We start from the raw sequence: 17464 nt of genomic DNA on the forward strand, positions 1-17464 counted from the left end.
GATGTAGTAAAGTGTGGATAACTAATGTTGACGTCAATTGATGAAATAATCACTTAGAACTACAAAACTACTGAGTAAACAGGAAAGTGAAAAGAAATTCATCGGAATTTGGAAATTCTTAAAAATTCAGAACATAATTTGAAAACAATAGGACCAGAGTTGGCTTTAATACAACTTCCATTTTCAATTATATAGAATTTTGGGAAGGAAATAAAAACTTTCCTCCATTTGAAAGGTTTTCTGGTTGACTGAACTATAACAAATGCTGGGAGTTAAAATAAAAATCAAAGAAATCTATAGCTTAAAGTTTGTTTAAATTTACTGCCCAAAAATTATAATTAGGAGATCATGGATTTTTTAAATGATTGTTTTTACAATTTAGGTTGTGAAAATCATTTCTAAGTTATTTTTCACAAATAATAAGAAAAATATTATTATTTAAAAATAGTATTCCCATGATACAGATTTTAAATTATGTGCAAATAAATATATGTATAGAATTTAAGGCTTGTTGCTCATTTTATCGTCACATGTACTAATTTCAAAGAAGCAGGTAATGTCAAATGACTTTAAACTGAGAGTCCAAAAAGGCCCACACAATAATTAATTACAATTCTGACTACAGGTGGTAAAAGATCTGTCAGAGATGACTTGAAGGGACTATCATGATAGTCCCAATCACATACTTTACTGATAAATGGCTTTTATATTACAAAAAAAACAAAAACAAACAAAAAAAAACCTGTTGAGCACTTGTGTAAAGATACACACACACACACACACACACACACACACCTGGAATACACATTTAGCACTGTCTTGGCATAGCAGATCCACATTTGGCCATCCTCCTTCTGGGAGATTTGTGACCAGTTGTCCACATTCATTCAGCAAGAACACACTTCACCAATACAATCAATCTCGTTGCTGCCTTTCTCCCATTTCTCTAACCCATTACTCTGTTCTAATTATAACCACTGTGGTCTGTCCTGGCTCCAAGGGAGGCTTGGGAAATTTTGAATGAAACATTTAGTCACTATCATCTGACTCATGAAATTTACCTCTATCATGTTCTCACGGTTCTCAACCTGTGGGTCGCGACCCCTTTGGCGGTCGAACGACCCTTTCACAGGGGTCGCCTAAGACCATCCTGCATATCAGATATTTACATTACGATTCATAACAGTAGCAACATTACAGTTATGAAGTAGCAACAAAAATAATTTTATGGTTGGGTCACAACATGAGGAACTGTATTTAAAGGGCCAGAAGGTTGAGAACCACTTTGATCCACACCCCATCACCTCCCACAAGTCCCTACTGCAAAAGGGCACTGAAAGCCAGTTGTAGGGAAAGGGAAAGAAAGAAAAGGAAATCAGGCCCAGCTGGAGAGGGTAAACCAGTCTTGCTAAACACCTCCCCAGGATTTTATCAGTAATTTCACTTCTATTTGTGTGTGTGTGTGTGAGTGTGTGTGTGTGTGTGTGTGTGTGTGTGTTGAATATATGCTGAAGTCAGGAAGAAAACACATGGAATGAGGTCAGAGTACTCTCTGGAAGCTAAAATTAGGAAATGAGCCCAAATGCCAGCACCACGATAAGGAATAAAAAATGCCTTGTGACTGAAAGCAGTTTTGGCAATGGTTTTGGGACTCAGACCAAAATTAAGGTCAGGTAGAGAAGTGTGTGGATGTATCATTTTATTTAGACCATGTACGATTAAAGTGAGCATTTCTTTTGACTATGTAAGCTTGACATTCCATCAATATCAAGTAGAAAACCCTATGGCCAACATCAATTCTAAAATAAAGATTTTCTAATACTAAGCTACTTATCCCATAAAAATATGTTCACTTTATAAAAAGAAAGTACCTCATGGAATGGAATGGAATTTGTGTTGTAATCAATCATGTGAGACTTTTATGCCATTCAAATGAAAGAAAAGCTTTATAATTGTTTAGGGGCCTTTTATGGAATTTATAATAACTGTGGACAGAATTTGTATCCTTCCATGCACAAGCGCCCTCCTACTTACAAGCAACCTCAAATGCATTAAATGCCTTCTCCTGCTTCCCTTTATTATTTCTCCTTACCTACTGCTGTTTATATTTGGATCTTTATTTCCCTTATTTATTCAGCCTGTATTCTCCTGAGTACAAGCCACCCTGTCCTTTTCAGTACTAAGTTAAAAATAAAGAACAAAAGCAAACAAAACAACATATTACTACTATTTTTTAAAATAATAACAATTATAGATTTTAAAATTATTGTACTTGTGTCAGAGAAAACAAAGCTAGACTAAATAGGAATTGTGTTCTTTTTTTTTTCCCCAAGTCATAATTAATCCATGTAAAAAATTCACCCAAATTATAGGATCTAGCTCTAAGAATTCTGGGGTATTCAGTTCTAGACTCCTTGAATATTTTTATCAACAGCTTATATGATGTTCAGAAAAACTGGATTTTTTTTTTAAATAATCATTTGTAGGTTTAACTTTTTTTAAAAAGAAGTTAAAAACTAAAGTGCAAACTGGCCTGGCTCAATCAGTGAAAGAGTCCAACAATTTTGTTTTTTATTGCATCTTCACTTGTTCACACGTATATGAGTAAGCCAGATAACACCCAATTTTGAGTATCCATATAAATAAAGAATTTAAAAAGTGATACAAAAATAATGTATGTGATACACTAGAAGAAGATTGTACACCATTACTTTTTCAACAAGTGAAAATTAAGGGTTGCACAGCTGACCTCTCAGGAAAGAAAGACAATGACTACCTGCAATGAATAAAAATATACTTTCATAAGAAAATTTTTTCCTTATCTCTTTATTTCAAAATATAGATCCAATAATAGTTGATTTTAGGTTTAGTTTATGTGAATAAGGATTAACCGAGTGCCTATATGTCATACATACATATGACAGCTTCTGAATAAGTTTGTAAATTCCTGAATAATATATCAAAAAAGACAATTAAAACCTTCCCCTAATAAGATGTAAATCTAGGGCACTCAACCTCTAGTATTAGATTTGTAGAAAGAAGTATGTGAAATGTCCAAATCCGTTTTACCCATCAGTAAATTACAGGGTCCAACATTCCAGCCATCAATCTCAACTCCCTAATCCAGACATTTTTATTAAAACTTTCAACTAGATGATGTATTAACATGACATTGCTATTCATTAGTCATAATATTTTAGGTCAAAAGAAAAAGAAAACTAGAATAAATATAAAAATCTAATAAAAATCAGCATGAAGACAAAAATAAGAGAAGAAAAATAGTCATCTTAAAAGAGTTGATAAACTTATAAATATTAACATAAAAATAACTTCATAGTATATTAATGTTTTTAATTTAATCTGCTTCCTTTTTTGTTTTCTGAGTAGAAAAAGGACCAACTGCTCCAGGCATAAAATTGGAAAATCTATATTTAAATAAATAAATTTCAGTATTCACAAGCTTGGAAGACAGAAATAGTGTTGAAGTAAAATTTGCTTTCATATAAGTGAATAACAATTAAAAACAGGGCAGAGAAGTTATAAAAAAACTTCCATCAAAACGTAGAGAATTCAACAGAAATATGCATGAAAACTTTCATACTAGCAAGGATTAAAAAGTCATATCCTGCCGAAACTGGTTTGGCTCAGTGGATAGAGCGTCAGCCTGCGGACTGAAAGGTCCCAGGTTCAATTCCGGTCAAGGGCATGTACCTGGGTTGCGGGCACATCCCCAGTGGGAGATGTACAGGAGGCAGCTGATCGGTGTTTCTCTCTCATCGATGTTTCTAACTCTCTATCTCTCTCCCTTCCTCTCTGTAAAAAATCAATAAAATATATATTTTTTAAAAAGTCACATCCTTATTCTTACAATCTTCCAGCGAATAGAAAGTGCCTTATAGTTATTAAAAAGAAAGTTTTTATTAATACTAAAAAATCCGATTTTATTCAGCAAAAAAAGGAAAACTTCAATAGAAAAATACAGGGTGGACAGCAGTAAGTTTACAGTGATTTGTATGGAAAATAATACAATAATTAATTAATAATGCAAGAATAAACTGGTTTGCATACTCACAATTGTAAACCTACATTTTTTTTTTATTACAAAGAGGAAGGGAGAGGGAGAGAGAGATAGAAACATCAATGATGAGAGAGAATCACTGATAGGCTGCCTCCTGCATGCCCCCTTGGGGACGGAGCCTGAAACCAGGGCTGGTGCCCTGACCTGGAATTGAACCCTAACCTCCAGGTTCATAGGTTGAGGCTCAACCACTTAGCCACGCCAGCCAGGCTGTAAACCTATTTTTGCCCAACTCTGTGCTAGTATAAGTGAAATTAAATTAGGTAATAGGAATAACATACATAGACTATAATTACTACCATTAAATATAATGGGTGTTGGTTCCTTAAAATTCTGTATATTTCTCTGTATTAAATATACATACATCTTATATTTAAAATGTCAAACGGGGGTTAAAGGAGGAAACTGAATATGTGTGGTGATTTTTATAAGAAACTGTATAAGACTAATATCAAAATAGTATACTATATGATTTGGTGTAGATTCTCTTTAAAAATATAGTTGGCTGTTTTAGGTCAATTCATATCAGCCCCTTAAAAAATAAGGGAAACATATTAAAAGCAAATCCCCCACCTAATTTTGCTGAATGTTATCAGTTCCCTACTAAAACACGACTCCTTTTTAGTGAAGTCTAAGGAAATGATGCGAACTATGAGAATTCATTTTAATTACCATGGTTACAAGAAAAATCAACTTCAAACTACAACTGGCTGGATGATGAGCTGCCACCAATCAACTTTCTTGCTTCACAAAAAAGCAAGAGAGAATCTCCCCATATTTTGTTTAAATACAAATTTATGCCACATGCCAATCATTTTAACTTCTAGCAATGATATCTTCCTAACATATCAAAAGCAAAATATTTTATAGGAATATCATACATATTGTCTTAATTAGATGGTTTTATCACCTTGTGTTGATATAGCACCTTGGTTTAAATTTGCCAACACTATCAATCTTTCATTATTTTTTTTTTTAATCAGGACATTCCTTAAGGTACATGTGGTACATGGTCTTATGCACAGAAATCATTATTAATGTTCTGAACCACTGTAGTGACTGAATAATTCAGATTCATTGTACCTTTGTAAAAAACAAACAAACAAAAAATTGATATGTAAATTAATTCTAATTATTTCTGGCTTTTTTAAAATAAAACTTGATAAAGTCTAAAAGCATCTAAAAATATGTTGCCTTAAAAGGATATTTGCTTTAATAAATGGCTTTACATGTTTGGAAAACTAGAGAACAGCATGTAAAATGACCTTTAAAGTCTAATTTTAAATTTCCAATAGAGCAATCAATATGGTAATCTACTCTTCAATAAGAATCTCAAAGCAACACATAACATGGGTTCCTTGAGAGGCTGCACTGTATTAACAAAGTAGGTCTAACACAGAGAGATTATACATCTTGTTCTATTAACAGAACAGGACCATACTACAAATATCAATGCAATAAACATATCTACAACACAACTGCTTAGCTTGACCCAAACTACTCACTTAGTTCAAACAGTGGTCAGTAACACAATATGCTAGGTTAAATAAAAAAGCTGTATGTAGCTCATTGAAGTTAATTACACAGCATATGATCTATTCAAATTATTTATTGCAGTTATCTTAATGAACATGTACATCAGAAACAGGTTGAAAATTTTCCACCATGCCCTACAAACTTTAATTTCTACACTGTCTGTAAGCATAGTAAATACGTGTCTGATGTGGAATGACAGAACAACTGAACTGCTTTAATCTAACAATTTGCTGAGCAACATGGTCAAGCCATAGGGTAAGATCTCATCCGTGAATCATGAAAATGACACAAGGTCCAAACTTTTCAAAGCAGATCGGATCACTTTTAACTGCAACCTAAGTTGAGACTATGTAAAACAATATGTATTTGTAGAGTGCAAATTGAATTTTAAAGCCAGGTCTCAACTTATAAATGTAACCGATTTTCATTTTATCAATGCTAAATTTGGAAACTGGCTACGGTTCTGTATGCAAGCTCAGATAAATTTTCATGATTTCATTTAAGGGCACCCTTTTAAAGTTGTGAATACTTGAAAACTACCCAAATCCATCCAAAAGATGAATTGTAACTAACACACAGAGAACTGGGCTTATATCCTGGTTCCCAGACTCTAACTGGCTGAGTGATTGGGGTGGGCTTCGCTTCTTGTTTGTAGTAGTGCCCTCTAACGACTAGATGAACTTTGCTTTAGCAACCACTCTTAGGTGCAATTTGTTTTAGCATTTACACTGCTGATGGTAGGAGGCAATCTTCTTTAATGGATGCTGAAAAGCTTTAAGTGAAATCGGTAATTGACAAAGGCTTCATAGAACTAGGCAATTGAGAATAAAATTAACAAGAGGCTCTACAGGAAAAGCACTCAAGCTTTCACAGAATACTTCTCTAGGAAAATATTTAGTAAAAGTAACATTTTAAAGAACCAGGTGTTGTTTCTTCCACTTTATTAACTGTTTTTTTGTTTTGTTTTGTTTTTGTTGTGTTGTTGTGGTGGTGGTGGTGGGATTTTTTTTGGGGGGGGGGGGGGGGCTCTGTGTTCATTCAAAAGATGGCCCTAGACAGAGTTAATGTTATTGGCTCTAGAGGAATAATCCACCTGCTGATATTATTAAGGAGGAGGGGGGGGGGGGGAGGAGAAATAATGAAAGGAAGAAGAGCTCTAAGTAAAAGTTGGGGTAAGTTCAGCACCTATTTCTTCCAAATAAAAACTGCTCAATTCTAGTACCCGAAATTTAATGAAGCAAAGTATTGACAACAAATCAAAAGAGCTCTAAAGAGCAAAGCAGCAAGGGTAAGGCAGAAAACAGGGCACACTCATTCACCTCTGGGCTCCAGGAAACCACCGCACTCCTTAAGGGTCCCTAGTCCAGAAAGTGATACAAGCACAACCAAACGATGCATAGGAAGAGCAGGCGAGGGAGTGGAGGCAGGGCAGTACTGCCCACTGTGCTTTCTCGGCCCAAGCCCCCCACCTCGCCCTCCCCCACGGAAGTTTACCTGTGGCGGAAGGTGAGACTGAGGGGTGGGGTGGGTCTCAGGCTGGAGGGGGCGCGGTGGCCGGGTGGGGAAGGGGGCGGGTCGCACTTACTTTGAGCAGCTTGCAGCGGATCTGCGCGGAGACCATGTGGCTGTTGCGCAGGTTGCCCACCCGGAACATGAGCGTGAGTTTGCCGTCCCGCATGGAAATCACCGCGTGCTCGCTGAACATCAGGGTCTCCGCGCGCTTCTTGGGCTGGGACATCTTGATGAACATGCAGCCGATGAGGAAAGCGTCCACGATGGAGCCGAGGATGGACTGGAAGAGGAAGAGGATGATGCCCTCGGGGCACTTGTCGGTGATGTAGCGGTAGCCATAGCCGATGGTGGCTTCGGTCTCGATGAAGAAGAGGAAGGCAGAGGGGAAGTTATAGACATTGGCCACGCAGGGCGTGTAGTTGCCGACGTGAGCTTTGTTGAGGTCGCCCCGAGTGTAGGCGATCACCCACCACATGGACGCCATGAAGAGCCAGGCCACGGTGTAGGTGAGGATGAAGATGAAGAGGTTCCAGCGCCACTTGAGGTCCACCAAGGTGGTGAAGAGGTCCGAGAGGTAGCGGCTCGTCTCGCTGCCCAGGTTGCCGTGCTGCACATTGCACCGGCCGTTCTTGTCCACGAACCGCTGCCGCTTCTTCTTGGGCACCAGCTGCTGCTGCGGGCCCTGGCCCGGCCCCTGGGGCTGCAAGCCCGAACCGCTGGACGAGGTGGTCACTACCTGGTAATCGTCCCCAAATTTCCTTCGGAGTGCAGACATAATACGGAGGGGCGAGCCAGATTCACACGCGAAAGTGAAGGCGCAGGAGCCGAGCGCTGCAAACCAGCACCAATAAGGAGGTGGGGGCGGGGGAGAGAGTGGGGAGCGGAGGGGGGTGGACAAAAGAGAGCGCACCTGGCTTGGGGGGCGCAGCGGCAGGGAGCGGCGGGCTCTGCGGTCGCCGCTCCTCCCCTGGGACGGAGGCTGGCCTCCCCAGCCGAGTCTCTAAAAAGTGTCCTCCCGCCCTCAAGGCAGGAGGGCGGCCAGGACCGCAAGCGCAATTTCGCCTCCAAGCTTCCCGGGGCGTCTCTTTTCTTCCCCCACCACCGGCATCCCGGCCGCCCCTTCTCGCCTTGGCCCAGCCCTCCTGACCGTCCTCCCCAGCTGACTCTTTAAATGAATAGTTGGCAAGCGAGTTCCACTCCACCTGCCAACTCGCCAGGCTGCCCAGGCTGCGTTACCTGCTGGGACCAGACCCTCCCCCTCCCCCGCCGCTCCCGGATCGCCCGCCCCTCCCCGGGACGGCTCCCGCCTGCCCCCGGCGCGCCCCCCACCCCCTCCTATCTTTTGGCCCAAATCCCGCCCCGAGGCATGTCTGCCAAGTAGTGTTGCAACACCCCTTACCCACGCCTCCAGGCTCAGAGTCCCCCGCTCCGCACTCCAGAGAGGTGTCCGCTGGCCGCCGAGTTTCCGTGGGCGCCCCCAGGCCCTCGGGCGGACCCCGAAGGTCCCCAGCAGCCCCCGCGCGCAGCGGAGACGCGGCGGGGCCAGAACCCGGCGCACTCACCCCGCGGAGACGGCGCCGCGGCCGCGGGAGCCCGGCCTCGCTCTGCGCTCAGGGCTGCTTCCCTCGCCCCCACTTTTCCTGCTGTACCTCGATGGGCGCCGGCGCAGTCCCCCGGAGCCCCGTAACTTCCAGAGGGCAGCACGCTGCCCCCACCAGAAGGATCCTGGCGCCGCGGGCACAGACTGATGGGGGCGCGGGACTTAGGGGTTCCTGGACGCCGCGCTTTCCCAGCAGCCGGCGATGGCACCGTGGTGAGGGTTCGAGCCTCGAGCTGCCGGTCACTTTGAGGTTAGAGGCGAGCGGCACTCCAGCTTTTCCTCCGCTGCACGGTGCTTTCCTTCACCTCTGTCTTCCTAGGACCTAGGTCTTCCTACTCCCGGCCCGCGCCTCGGGGGCCCGGGGAGAAGACGCCAGGCGCCGGCGGGAGCGGCGGGAGAGCGGCGGCTGTGCGGTGCGTGTGATCAGCTGCAGAGCCGCGCTAGCCCCGCCTGTCCCCGCTTCCCCCGCGGCTCCACCAGCCCGAATTGCACCTCCGCGCCTCAGTTGAGCCTGCAGTGTCTGGCAGCTCGGGAAAATCGAGCCTCTCCAATGAGAAGCGATTCTCCATTGGCTCCCAACCGCCAGGCAACACTCCTTCGCCGCTCCGCATCAGGCAGCGAGCCCCTAGCAAGCAGCAGAGGCTGGTCTCTGAAAGCAAAGGAGTACAATCTGTCTCTATAACTAGGGCTCTCATTGAAACGGATGCCTGGATGGGGACTACATCACAGAGATCCCAACTGGCGCCGAGATAAGCATGTCTAGAACTCAAAGTTGCAAGTAGCCAAGGGGGCCTTGGGATGGGAACAGAAAGGAGAAGAAACACTTATAGGAAAGCTCATAATCTCTCCTGAAAATGGCTCCATTAAAAAGGTTCAGGATGTCCAGAGTTAACGCGTGGCTGTAATTGAGGGAAGAAGGCTGGATTGTAATGGCCCAGGCTTGGCAGTTAACTTAATGGAGGGTCAAAGTGCAGAAATAGCTCATATAGTGCCCGTGTGTAAATACCAGCTTATTTACCACCTTTCATGTTTGTTTTAAAAATGCCATGGTATCTTGTGGCAGTCATTACATTCAGGCCTTTCAGTACAGATGTATAAAATTGATTTTGTTAGAAAAAAAAATCATCAAATCCTGAGATTAGTAAAGCAAAAAGGCTGCTATAAGACTCTCAAGCAAAAGAAAATAGGTACATAATCACTCGACCAATTCTCTGCCTGTAGGCACTCCCCCCTACATCTCCACCCTTAAACCTTAGTGCAGGCAAGCATGTGTCGCCTTCTCAGCCACAAACCAAGGGCTCTTCACTGTCCTTTAGTTAAAACAGCTATCCGGAGTTACAGGCGCTTCTCCTGCAGGCCGTCTGATAAGAGGCCAGTCATTCTCTTATTCTTTAGGATTACATAAGACGGGAAAGTGACACTGCGGCAAGTGGGAACTGCTCCGGACCTGGAATCATAAGACCTGATGTGGGTCCTGGCCCTGCCATTCACAAACTGTGTGACCTTGAACAAGTAGCTAAGTATATTTGGGCCCCGGTTTTCTTCTCTGAAAAATTGGGAGTTTCAACATATTTCCAAAATTTGCATGGAAAAAGAGAATGAATGTGGTTCTATTAACTACTTTTGCTGCCAGGGATGCTATCTCCTGGGCTATAAAAATGCAACAAGGCCAAGAGGAGATTAGAAATGAGTTTTTGGAGTTGACTCCGTCCAGTGAACTAACATGTGCATTGTCTTCTTATTTCTGACTGCTCTCCCTCTAACTCAGCGGTTCTCAACCTGTGGGTCGCGACCCCTTTGGCGGTCGAACGACCCTTTCACAGGGGTCGCCTAAGACCATCCTGCATATCAGATATTTACATTACGACTCATAACAGTAGCAACATTACAGTGATGAAGTAGCAACGAAAATAATTTTATGGTTGGGCCACAACATGAGGAACTGTATTTAAAGGGCCAGAAGGTTGAGAACCACTGCTAATTCATTGTGCCCTTAACAGGCTGGCTTCTTTCAATTCCTGAAACCCACCAAAGCATTATCCCCATCCTTGTACCTTTGTACTACTGTTCCCTCCTTCTGGAATGTTCTTGCCCTACTGTTCCATGTCACTGGCTCCTTCTTTCATTCAGCCTGAATGCTTCTTCCTAGGGAGAGCTTTCCTAGCCCTGTACCTTCTGTCACATCAGTTTGGCTCATTTTCTTCACAGCACTTTTTTCTAAAGGGTATTGTCTTCATTTGTTTATTGTCTCTCTCTCATTACATCACAGTCTTGCAATGCAAGCTCTACAAGAACCGGAGCTTTGCCTCTCTCGTTTACTATGTCCCTAACACCTGTCATATACCAGGTCCACAATTAATATCTGTTGGATCAATAATATGTACCAATCCATATCACTGGGAACCCCACATACTTTGAAACTCTCTCTGAGTAATACAAAATTAAAAGTCATCACTAAGTCAGGTCACTTATATGATTTAATATAAAAGAACATTAAATAAAAAAGGAATACTTCCTGTGCTTCTTAGGTATAGAATGGATATTCAATCAGATGCCAAATTCTTTTGATTGTACCACTGCAGTATCTCTCATATGATGTCCCCTCTCCCTTTAAAAATGCTACTATCTCTCTTTAAATCCCAATTTCAGTTTAGGCCCAATGTGAAATGATTTTCTTGTCTTCAGTCTTTTACGCCTTCCAACTGTCCTACATAGTATTACTAGATCTATTTTCTTAGAATCATAAAAAGTTTAATAAGGAAATGAAAATGAAAGAGTTCTCTGATTATTTCATTCGATTATTTTATTCCCAAGCTTTCAAACATTCTCACTTTTAAAAAAAGAACACTTTCCTATGGGAAACCTTTGCCATTTTTCAGCAACCAAATTTACAAACAAATAATTTGATACCTCAAGAGACATAATTTAATCTAATCCTCTCCTTTAACAAATAAGCACATTGAGGCTAGAAAAGAGAAAATAATTTGTTCAGTATTAGAGTTGACAAGTAAAAACGCTGAGATTTGAACCCAAAACATTGTACCTCCAGAACCAGAGTGCTCTGCCATCCCTTACCAGGTGCCTGGAAGACAGAGTAGGATTTCTGATTCATATCCAGGGCCACCCTCGACTACATCATGCTTCTCAGAAGCTTGAGATCTCAGGTCCTTTCAATATGCCTAACCTCTAGTTCCAAAATTATCTCCTACCCTGCCTTTAATGGGGGCAATGCTCCAACCAACTTTGACTGTTATCAATTCCCCAAAAATGCCCTATATGAATTTCATTTGCTCAATTTCTTCCCTGTCACTTAAGTACCCTTTTTCTATCCCTGCAAAATGCAAATCACGGTCCCTAGAGAAGGAAATAATTTATTTGGCTTTTATTTTCCAGTGCCACCTCCCCCATGAAGCTTTACATTATCTTTCCACTAACAAAAATCTCTCCCTTTTTGAATTTTTCCCTAGATTTGTAATGTGGCTTTTTTCCCTTTCTTTTCAGCCTATATTTGAGCTCTGAATTTACCAAGATTTCCCTCAAGAGCACCTCGAGCATCTACCTCTTAATATTTTGATACCATTCAGTACTCCAGTTATCTGACCTTGCCTTGCACGTGGTAAATATTTACAAATATTTAAACAGGACTAAAATTTATTGAGCTTACTTTAATGTGCCAGGCAATATTGTTGGTGCTTGGAACTTTACAATTTGTATTCCCATTGTATAGCTAGAAAGATGGTAGAGCATGTATTCCAAAACATATCTGCCCATTTTCAAGGTCTTCATTTTAAAGAAACAGTACTTCTTGAAACATTTGTTCAGGATGCCATGTCACACGGTAAAGGTGGCTGAGCCTTGACCTCTCTGTGACATTAAGTCCAACTCCTTGAAAACATTCAAAGATGAACCAAACTCTTCTGTCAGCACAGCTGCTTCCACGATGAGGTTCTGGAGGCCGGCCAGCCCCGCGGTGCAAAAGCCAGGCGGGATGTGTGGGGAATGGATGACAGAAGGCTGCCTAATCAGGTGCTGTCTGATGAACTGAAGTGAAATACTGCAAACAGAACGGGTCAAAGGAAGGAGAGGCACACGACTTCAGCCAAAGCCACAAAGCCAGAAAAAACTGGAAACTATCACCACAGAATGCACAAGCATTTGGGGTCTAACATATAAAGACAGGGTGGTTATAAACAAACTACCATACAGATCTTGGGAGTAAGCGGGGGGAGGGGTGGTTACAGCTATATTTACCAACAAACTCAGTTAAGAACAAGCTACATATTTATTCTGTGTTTACAATGACTAATATCACGAAAAACTGTAACTTTGAAAACAAGGCATACGATTCTGTGTTTTAATACTAAAAAGGCATGACTTTGCACCTGCACTCACCCTATTATGTAACTGAACAGTGTGAGGAAAAGAGTACATTGACTGTAAAAGAAGAAAAACCTCTGCCCTTGAGAAGTCCAAATTCTAAAAATGACTTAATCGGCCAACTGCGGAAAAAGCCAGGCTTTGAACACCTCAGTACACCTGGAGTGTGCCTTCTCGTCATTCACTTATTGTCACTGTGTCCTGCTATGTGATGGTCTGCGCGACCAGAAATATTAATTACTCTCAGGTGAAAATGGTATTATGTTTAATACTCCTTTACTCTTAACCCTACCATCCTCTGAACTACAATGAAGAGATGGGCAGGCCTGGGGATCTGAAGCTGTGTGCTTCAAACGGTAACACATTCCCGTTGTCACCATAAGTTCTGCTATATCTGGGAAGAGGTCACTCTTTGAAATTCTATATGCAATTTTAGGCAATGGAATTGTGTTTCTTTTTTTTTAACCCTCCTAAAATAAGAATACTGAATTTATTTTCTCTCTTGCCAAAAAAAAAGAATAAGAAAAATGAAAAGGAGAAATCAGCTTGAGATTTCACTGCACAGACTTGAGAACAGAGCCATTGCCTTCCCCTGGCGGTGACTCATCCAGCCCTTAATGTTGGCTCCAAATCCCGGCCTCTGCTTGAGGACTCGGAGAAAAGCTAAATGCCATCGTCACTTGGAGGCCATTTATTTAGCAACGTTTTCCTGACTTAAACCCTCGCTTTACTCCAGCACTGTGCCTGGGAGTACTCTGGTTTATGAAAGAATAGAGTCTTTAAAAACTTTCCCAGAACTCGACATCTGTTAACAAAGAAATGATGGTTTTTATCAGACCCAAGGGCTTATTGGCAAAGCATCGAGGAAAAACAACAATGTCCTTTCATTTTCCATGTCAGTGGAAGTTATACTTCTCAGGATTTCTCCCCTGAGCACACCAATGAAATACTAGATGTCAAAATATGGACAAGAGTGTTGTTTAGTTCAATACAACAGACACCTAATGTGCACTAACCATGTGCCTAGCATTAGATCAGGTTTGTGCAGGTCGGAAATAATGACGACAAAATATATTAACAACAACAACAACAATAATTAATACAATGTAGTGAACACCTAAAGGAAAAGATTGCTTTATTTACATTTAGAAGAACAAGTCTCGTTAGGAAATACTCCTCTAGCTAACGTAACCTATCAAACTGGAATCACATTTTGTTAAGCATGAAGTTACCTCTGTCCAAGCAACTTTATTTTGGAAATCTGAAGATAAATTTTTTAAAAATATTTTTACTGATTTCAGAGAGGGAGAGAGAAAAACATCAATGATGAGAATCATTGATTGGCTGCCTCCTGCACACCCCACAGTGTAGGATGGAACCTGCAACCTGGGCATGTGCCCTGACCGGGAATCAAACCATGACCTCCTGGTTCCTAGATCGATGCTCATCCACTGAGCCATGCCAGCTGGGCTAGATTTTTAATGACAAACTTTCTAAGAGGTAAGATTTTTGCATAATTTAAAAAAGAGGAGATATAATTTGTACTCATCTTTTAGAACCTTACAAACATGTATTAAAATACTAGAAGAAAAATGTAAATAGCCAGCATTTTTGGTGGTGGTAGAGTACATTTGTCACTCTAATTTCCTCTGTTAGTGTATATAAAAAGATTGGAATCATTTTCCACTATTGAAATATAATAATGTGACTTTTGCAATTTAAAAACTGTTTTAAAAGATTGACAGGTCATGTCAGTACAGTTTATCTGGGAAGCAGATACTGAGACAAAGCTAGGGAGACAAAAGGTTTCTTAGGGGTAATGCACATTAAAGATAATAGGGGAAGGGACAGAGTAAAGCAGAATTAACTGTAGTCTGTGATTATGATCTGACATCAACTAAAGAAAAGGAAAGATAGGAGGAGGCAGAATTCAGTAGCAGGACACTCAGACTATGGTGCAAATTTTAAAAATGAATTTATTATGATGATAAACCATACAAGTTTCAAGTGTACAACTAAACAAAACATCATCTGCACACTGCATCTTGCATCTATCCTCCCAAGCAGATTCTCTTTTCATCCCCATTCCCCTGCCCCCTGCATCTTTGCCCACCTCCACCTAGCTCCCACCACCTTTCCCTCTGTCATTCACCACACTGTTGTCTGTATCTATGTGTTATGTGTATACTAGTAGCCCAGTGCATGAAATTCATGCACATTAAAAGGGAATTAATTGCCCTAACCAGTTTGGCTCAGTGGATAGAACATCGGCCTGTGGAATCAAGGATCTCAGGTTCGATTCCGGTCAAGGGCATGTACCTTGGTTGCGGGCACATCCCCAGTGGGGAGTGTGCAGGAGGCAGCTGATCGATGTTTCTCTCTCATCGATGTTTCTAACTCTCTATCCCTCTCCCTTCCTCTCCGTAAAAAATCAATAAAATATATTTTTTTTAAAAAGAGAATTAATTAGCAGAGATATTTTAATATTGCTATTTGCCCTTTCTCTGTAATAGAAGTGTGAGAGTGAAAGGAAATTAGTAAAATGTATATGAAAATAATATATAAATTTATTAATAAATAACCAGTAACAAAAGGATATAACAACAGAGGCATGATATAAAAACAACAAAAACATGATATGAAAACAACAAAAACATGATATAAAACTAACAGTGATGCAAACAATGACTGATAAAGTGATTAAACTTATTCTAATATCTCCCTGTACACCACATACAGAGTGAAAACACTTTCAGAGTGCTTAACTAATTTCCCTTGTGATGAAGTACTTAGAACTTTAATTGTAACATCACATGCTCTTCAAACTCGAGAGAAAGCAACATATAACTGACCATATGCAAAAACGGGTTCAGGTATGAATATGCCTATTTTGTCTAGAGTTTGTCCTTGTGATTTATCAATAGTCATCACAAATGCTGGCATCAAGAGAAACCATCATTGAATCAATACAAATGGGAGGCCAGTGTCAGATGGGGACAAATTAATTCTTGGAATCAGAACAGCCTCTCCCTCTGCAGATCCTGTTAATACTTCAGCTTCGATAATGTTAGATCGTAATTTTTTGATAATAAATCTGGTACCATTACAAAGACCCCATTTACTATTAAGATTTCTCAATAGCATGATGATTGCACCCACTTTCAATTTTAATTTATGACATGGCATTCCCAAAGGAGTAATACTATTAAGAAATTCAATGGGAAAATTTTCCTTTTCAGCATCATCTGTGGAATCAATGGAATCATCACTCAAATATATGTGAAAATCTCCATTGAGTATATCCAAATTTTCTTCATTTAATTTTTGAACATGCTCATATTTTGGACAAAGAATTGCATGCTGAGATATATTTTTAATATTATCTATAGCAGTGGCTCTCAACCTTGGCTGCATATTAGAATCACCTGAGAATCTTTTTAAAATCCTGATTCCTGGGTCTCATCCTCTGGAAATTGTTTCTTTGTTATGGGGTGGGGCCACAACATTAGTAACAAAGAAACAGAATTAAAACTTTATTGTGGGGAGCTGATACAGTGTTTTGGACAGGTACAAGCCTTGGACTGATGAGAGGGCACAGTCCTCTCATTGCCACATGCAAGTCCCAGCTTGGAGGGCAGGGCCCTCCCAGCACAATTATAGCCAACAGCTGTAGTTGTAAGCTTGAACCTATGGTCCAAACATGTGGCCCCACGTGCCTGAGTGATGTAGGCTTGATAGAGTTCAGGTGCATGTAGTTGAGTAGGATTGAAACCCAGGAGAATGTTGTAAACATCTTGGTCATGCCCTTACTTTGCCTCCGTAGTGGCATCTGCTATAAAATAAAGGCATGGCTGTGGGCGTGGTCGCTGTCTCTCAGAAAAGCAGCGTCCCACCAAGACCCGGCTTTCATTCTCTTGTCTGTCTTTTCTAAGCCTTTCAGCTGCCCCCACTCAGGTTCACCTTTGCCTGTGCTGCTGCAGCACACTTTATAAAGATATGCCTCCACGCTCCCAGGGCAGGTTCCTGCCTCAAACCCCGCCCTCACAGGAAACAACTCCAGGAAACAGCTCGGGGGAGGGTGCAGCTGTTGCCAAGACAACTCCTGCAGGACTGACTTCCTTCCGCTTGGTCTCGGTTCTGGTCGTGATGAACACCACCCAGGGTTTTTATATAAGTAGATGTGTGTTTTTTGCTAATCTCTTCACCCTCTTTCATCTAGTCCTTCCTCCCCTTCCCTCTGACAGCTGTCAGTCTTTCCATGTATCTATGCCAATGCTTCTATTTTGCTCATCAGTTTATTTTGTTCATTATATTCTACATATGAGTGAAATAATGTGGTATTTTTCTTTCTCTGAATGGCT

The 17464-nt window shown here is 41.2% G+C and overlaps 1 protein-coding gene across 4 annotated transcripts in view; it reads right to left on the reverse strand.

The window, feature by feature from the left end:
* KCNJ3 (potassium inwardly rectifying channel subfamily J member 3) overlaps positions 1–9140 on the reverse strand; it is a 214437-nt gene extending 205297 nt beyond the window's left edge. For 3 of the 4 annotated variants that reach the window (XM_070422968.1, XM_070422965.1, XM_070422969.1), the window contains exon 1: positions 7200–8371. In XM_070422968.1, coding sequence (XP_070279069.1) covers positions 7200–7901 — 702 coding nt within the window. In that variant the 5' untranslated portion in view covers positions 7902–8371. Of the gene's footprint in view, positions 1–7199; positions 8372–8525 lie in introns of those variants that run through there. The other variant, XM_070422966.1, reaches the window with a different exon arrangement.
* Positions 9141–17464: the final 8324 nt, after the last annotated feature.

The sequence above is a fragment of the Myotis yumanensis genome, unplaced genomic scaffold (assembly GCF_028538775.1).
Source record: "Myotis yumanensis isolate MYYU_CA2020_CCGP unplaced genomic scaffold, mMyoYum1.0.hap1 SCAF_8, whole genome shotgun sequence".
NCBI classification, from domain to species: Eukaryota; Metazoa; Chordata; class Mammalia; order Chiroptera; family Vespertilionidae; genus Myotis; species Myotis yumanensis.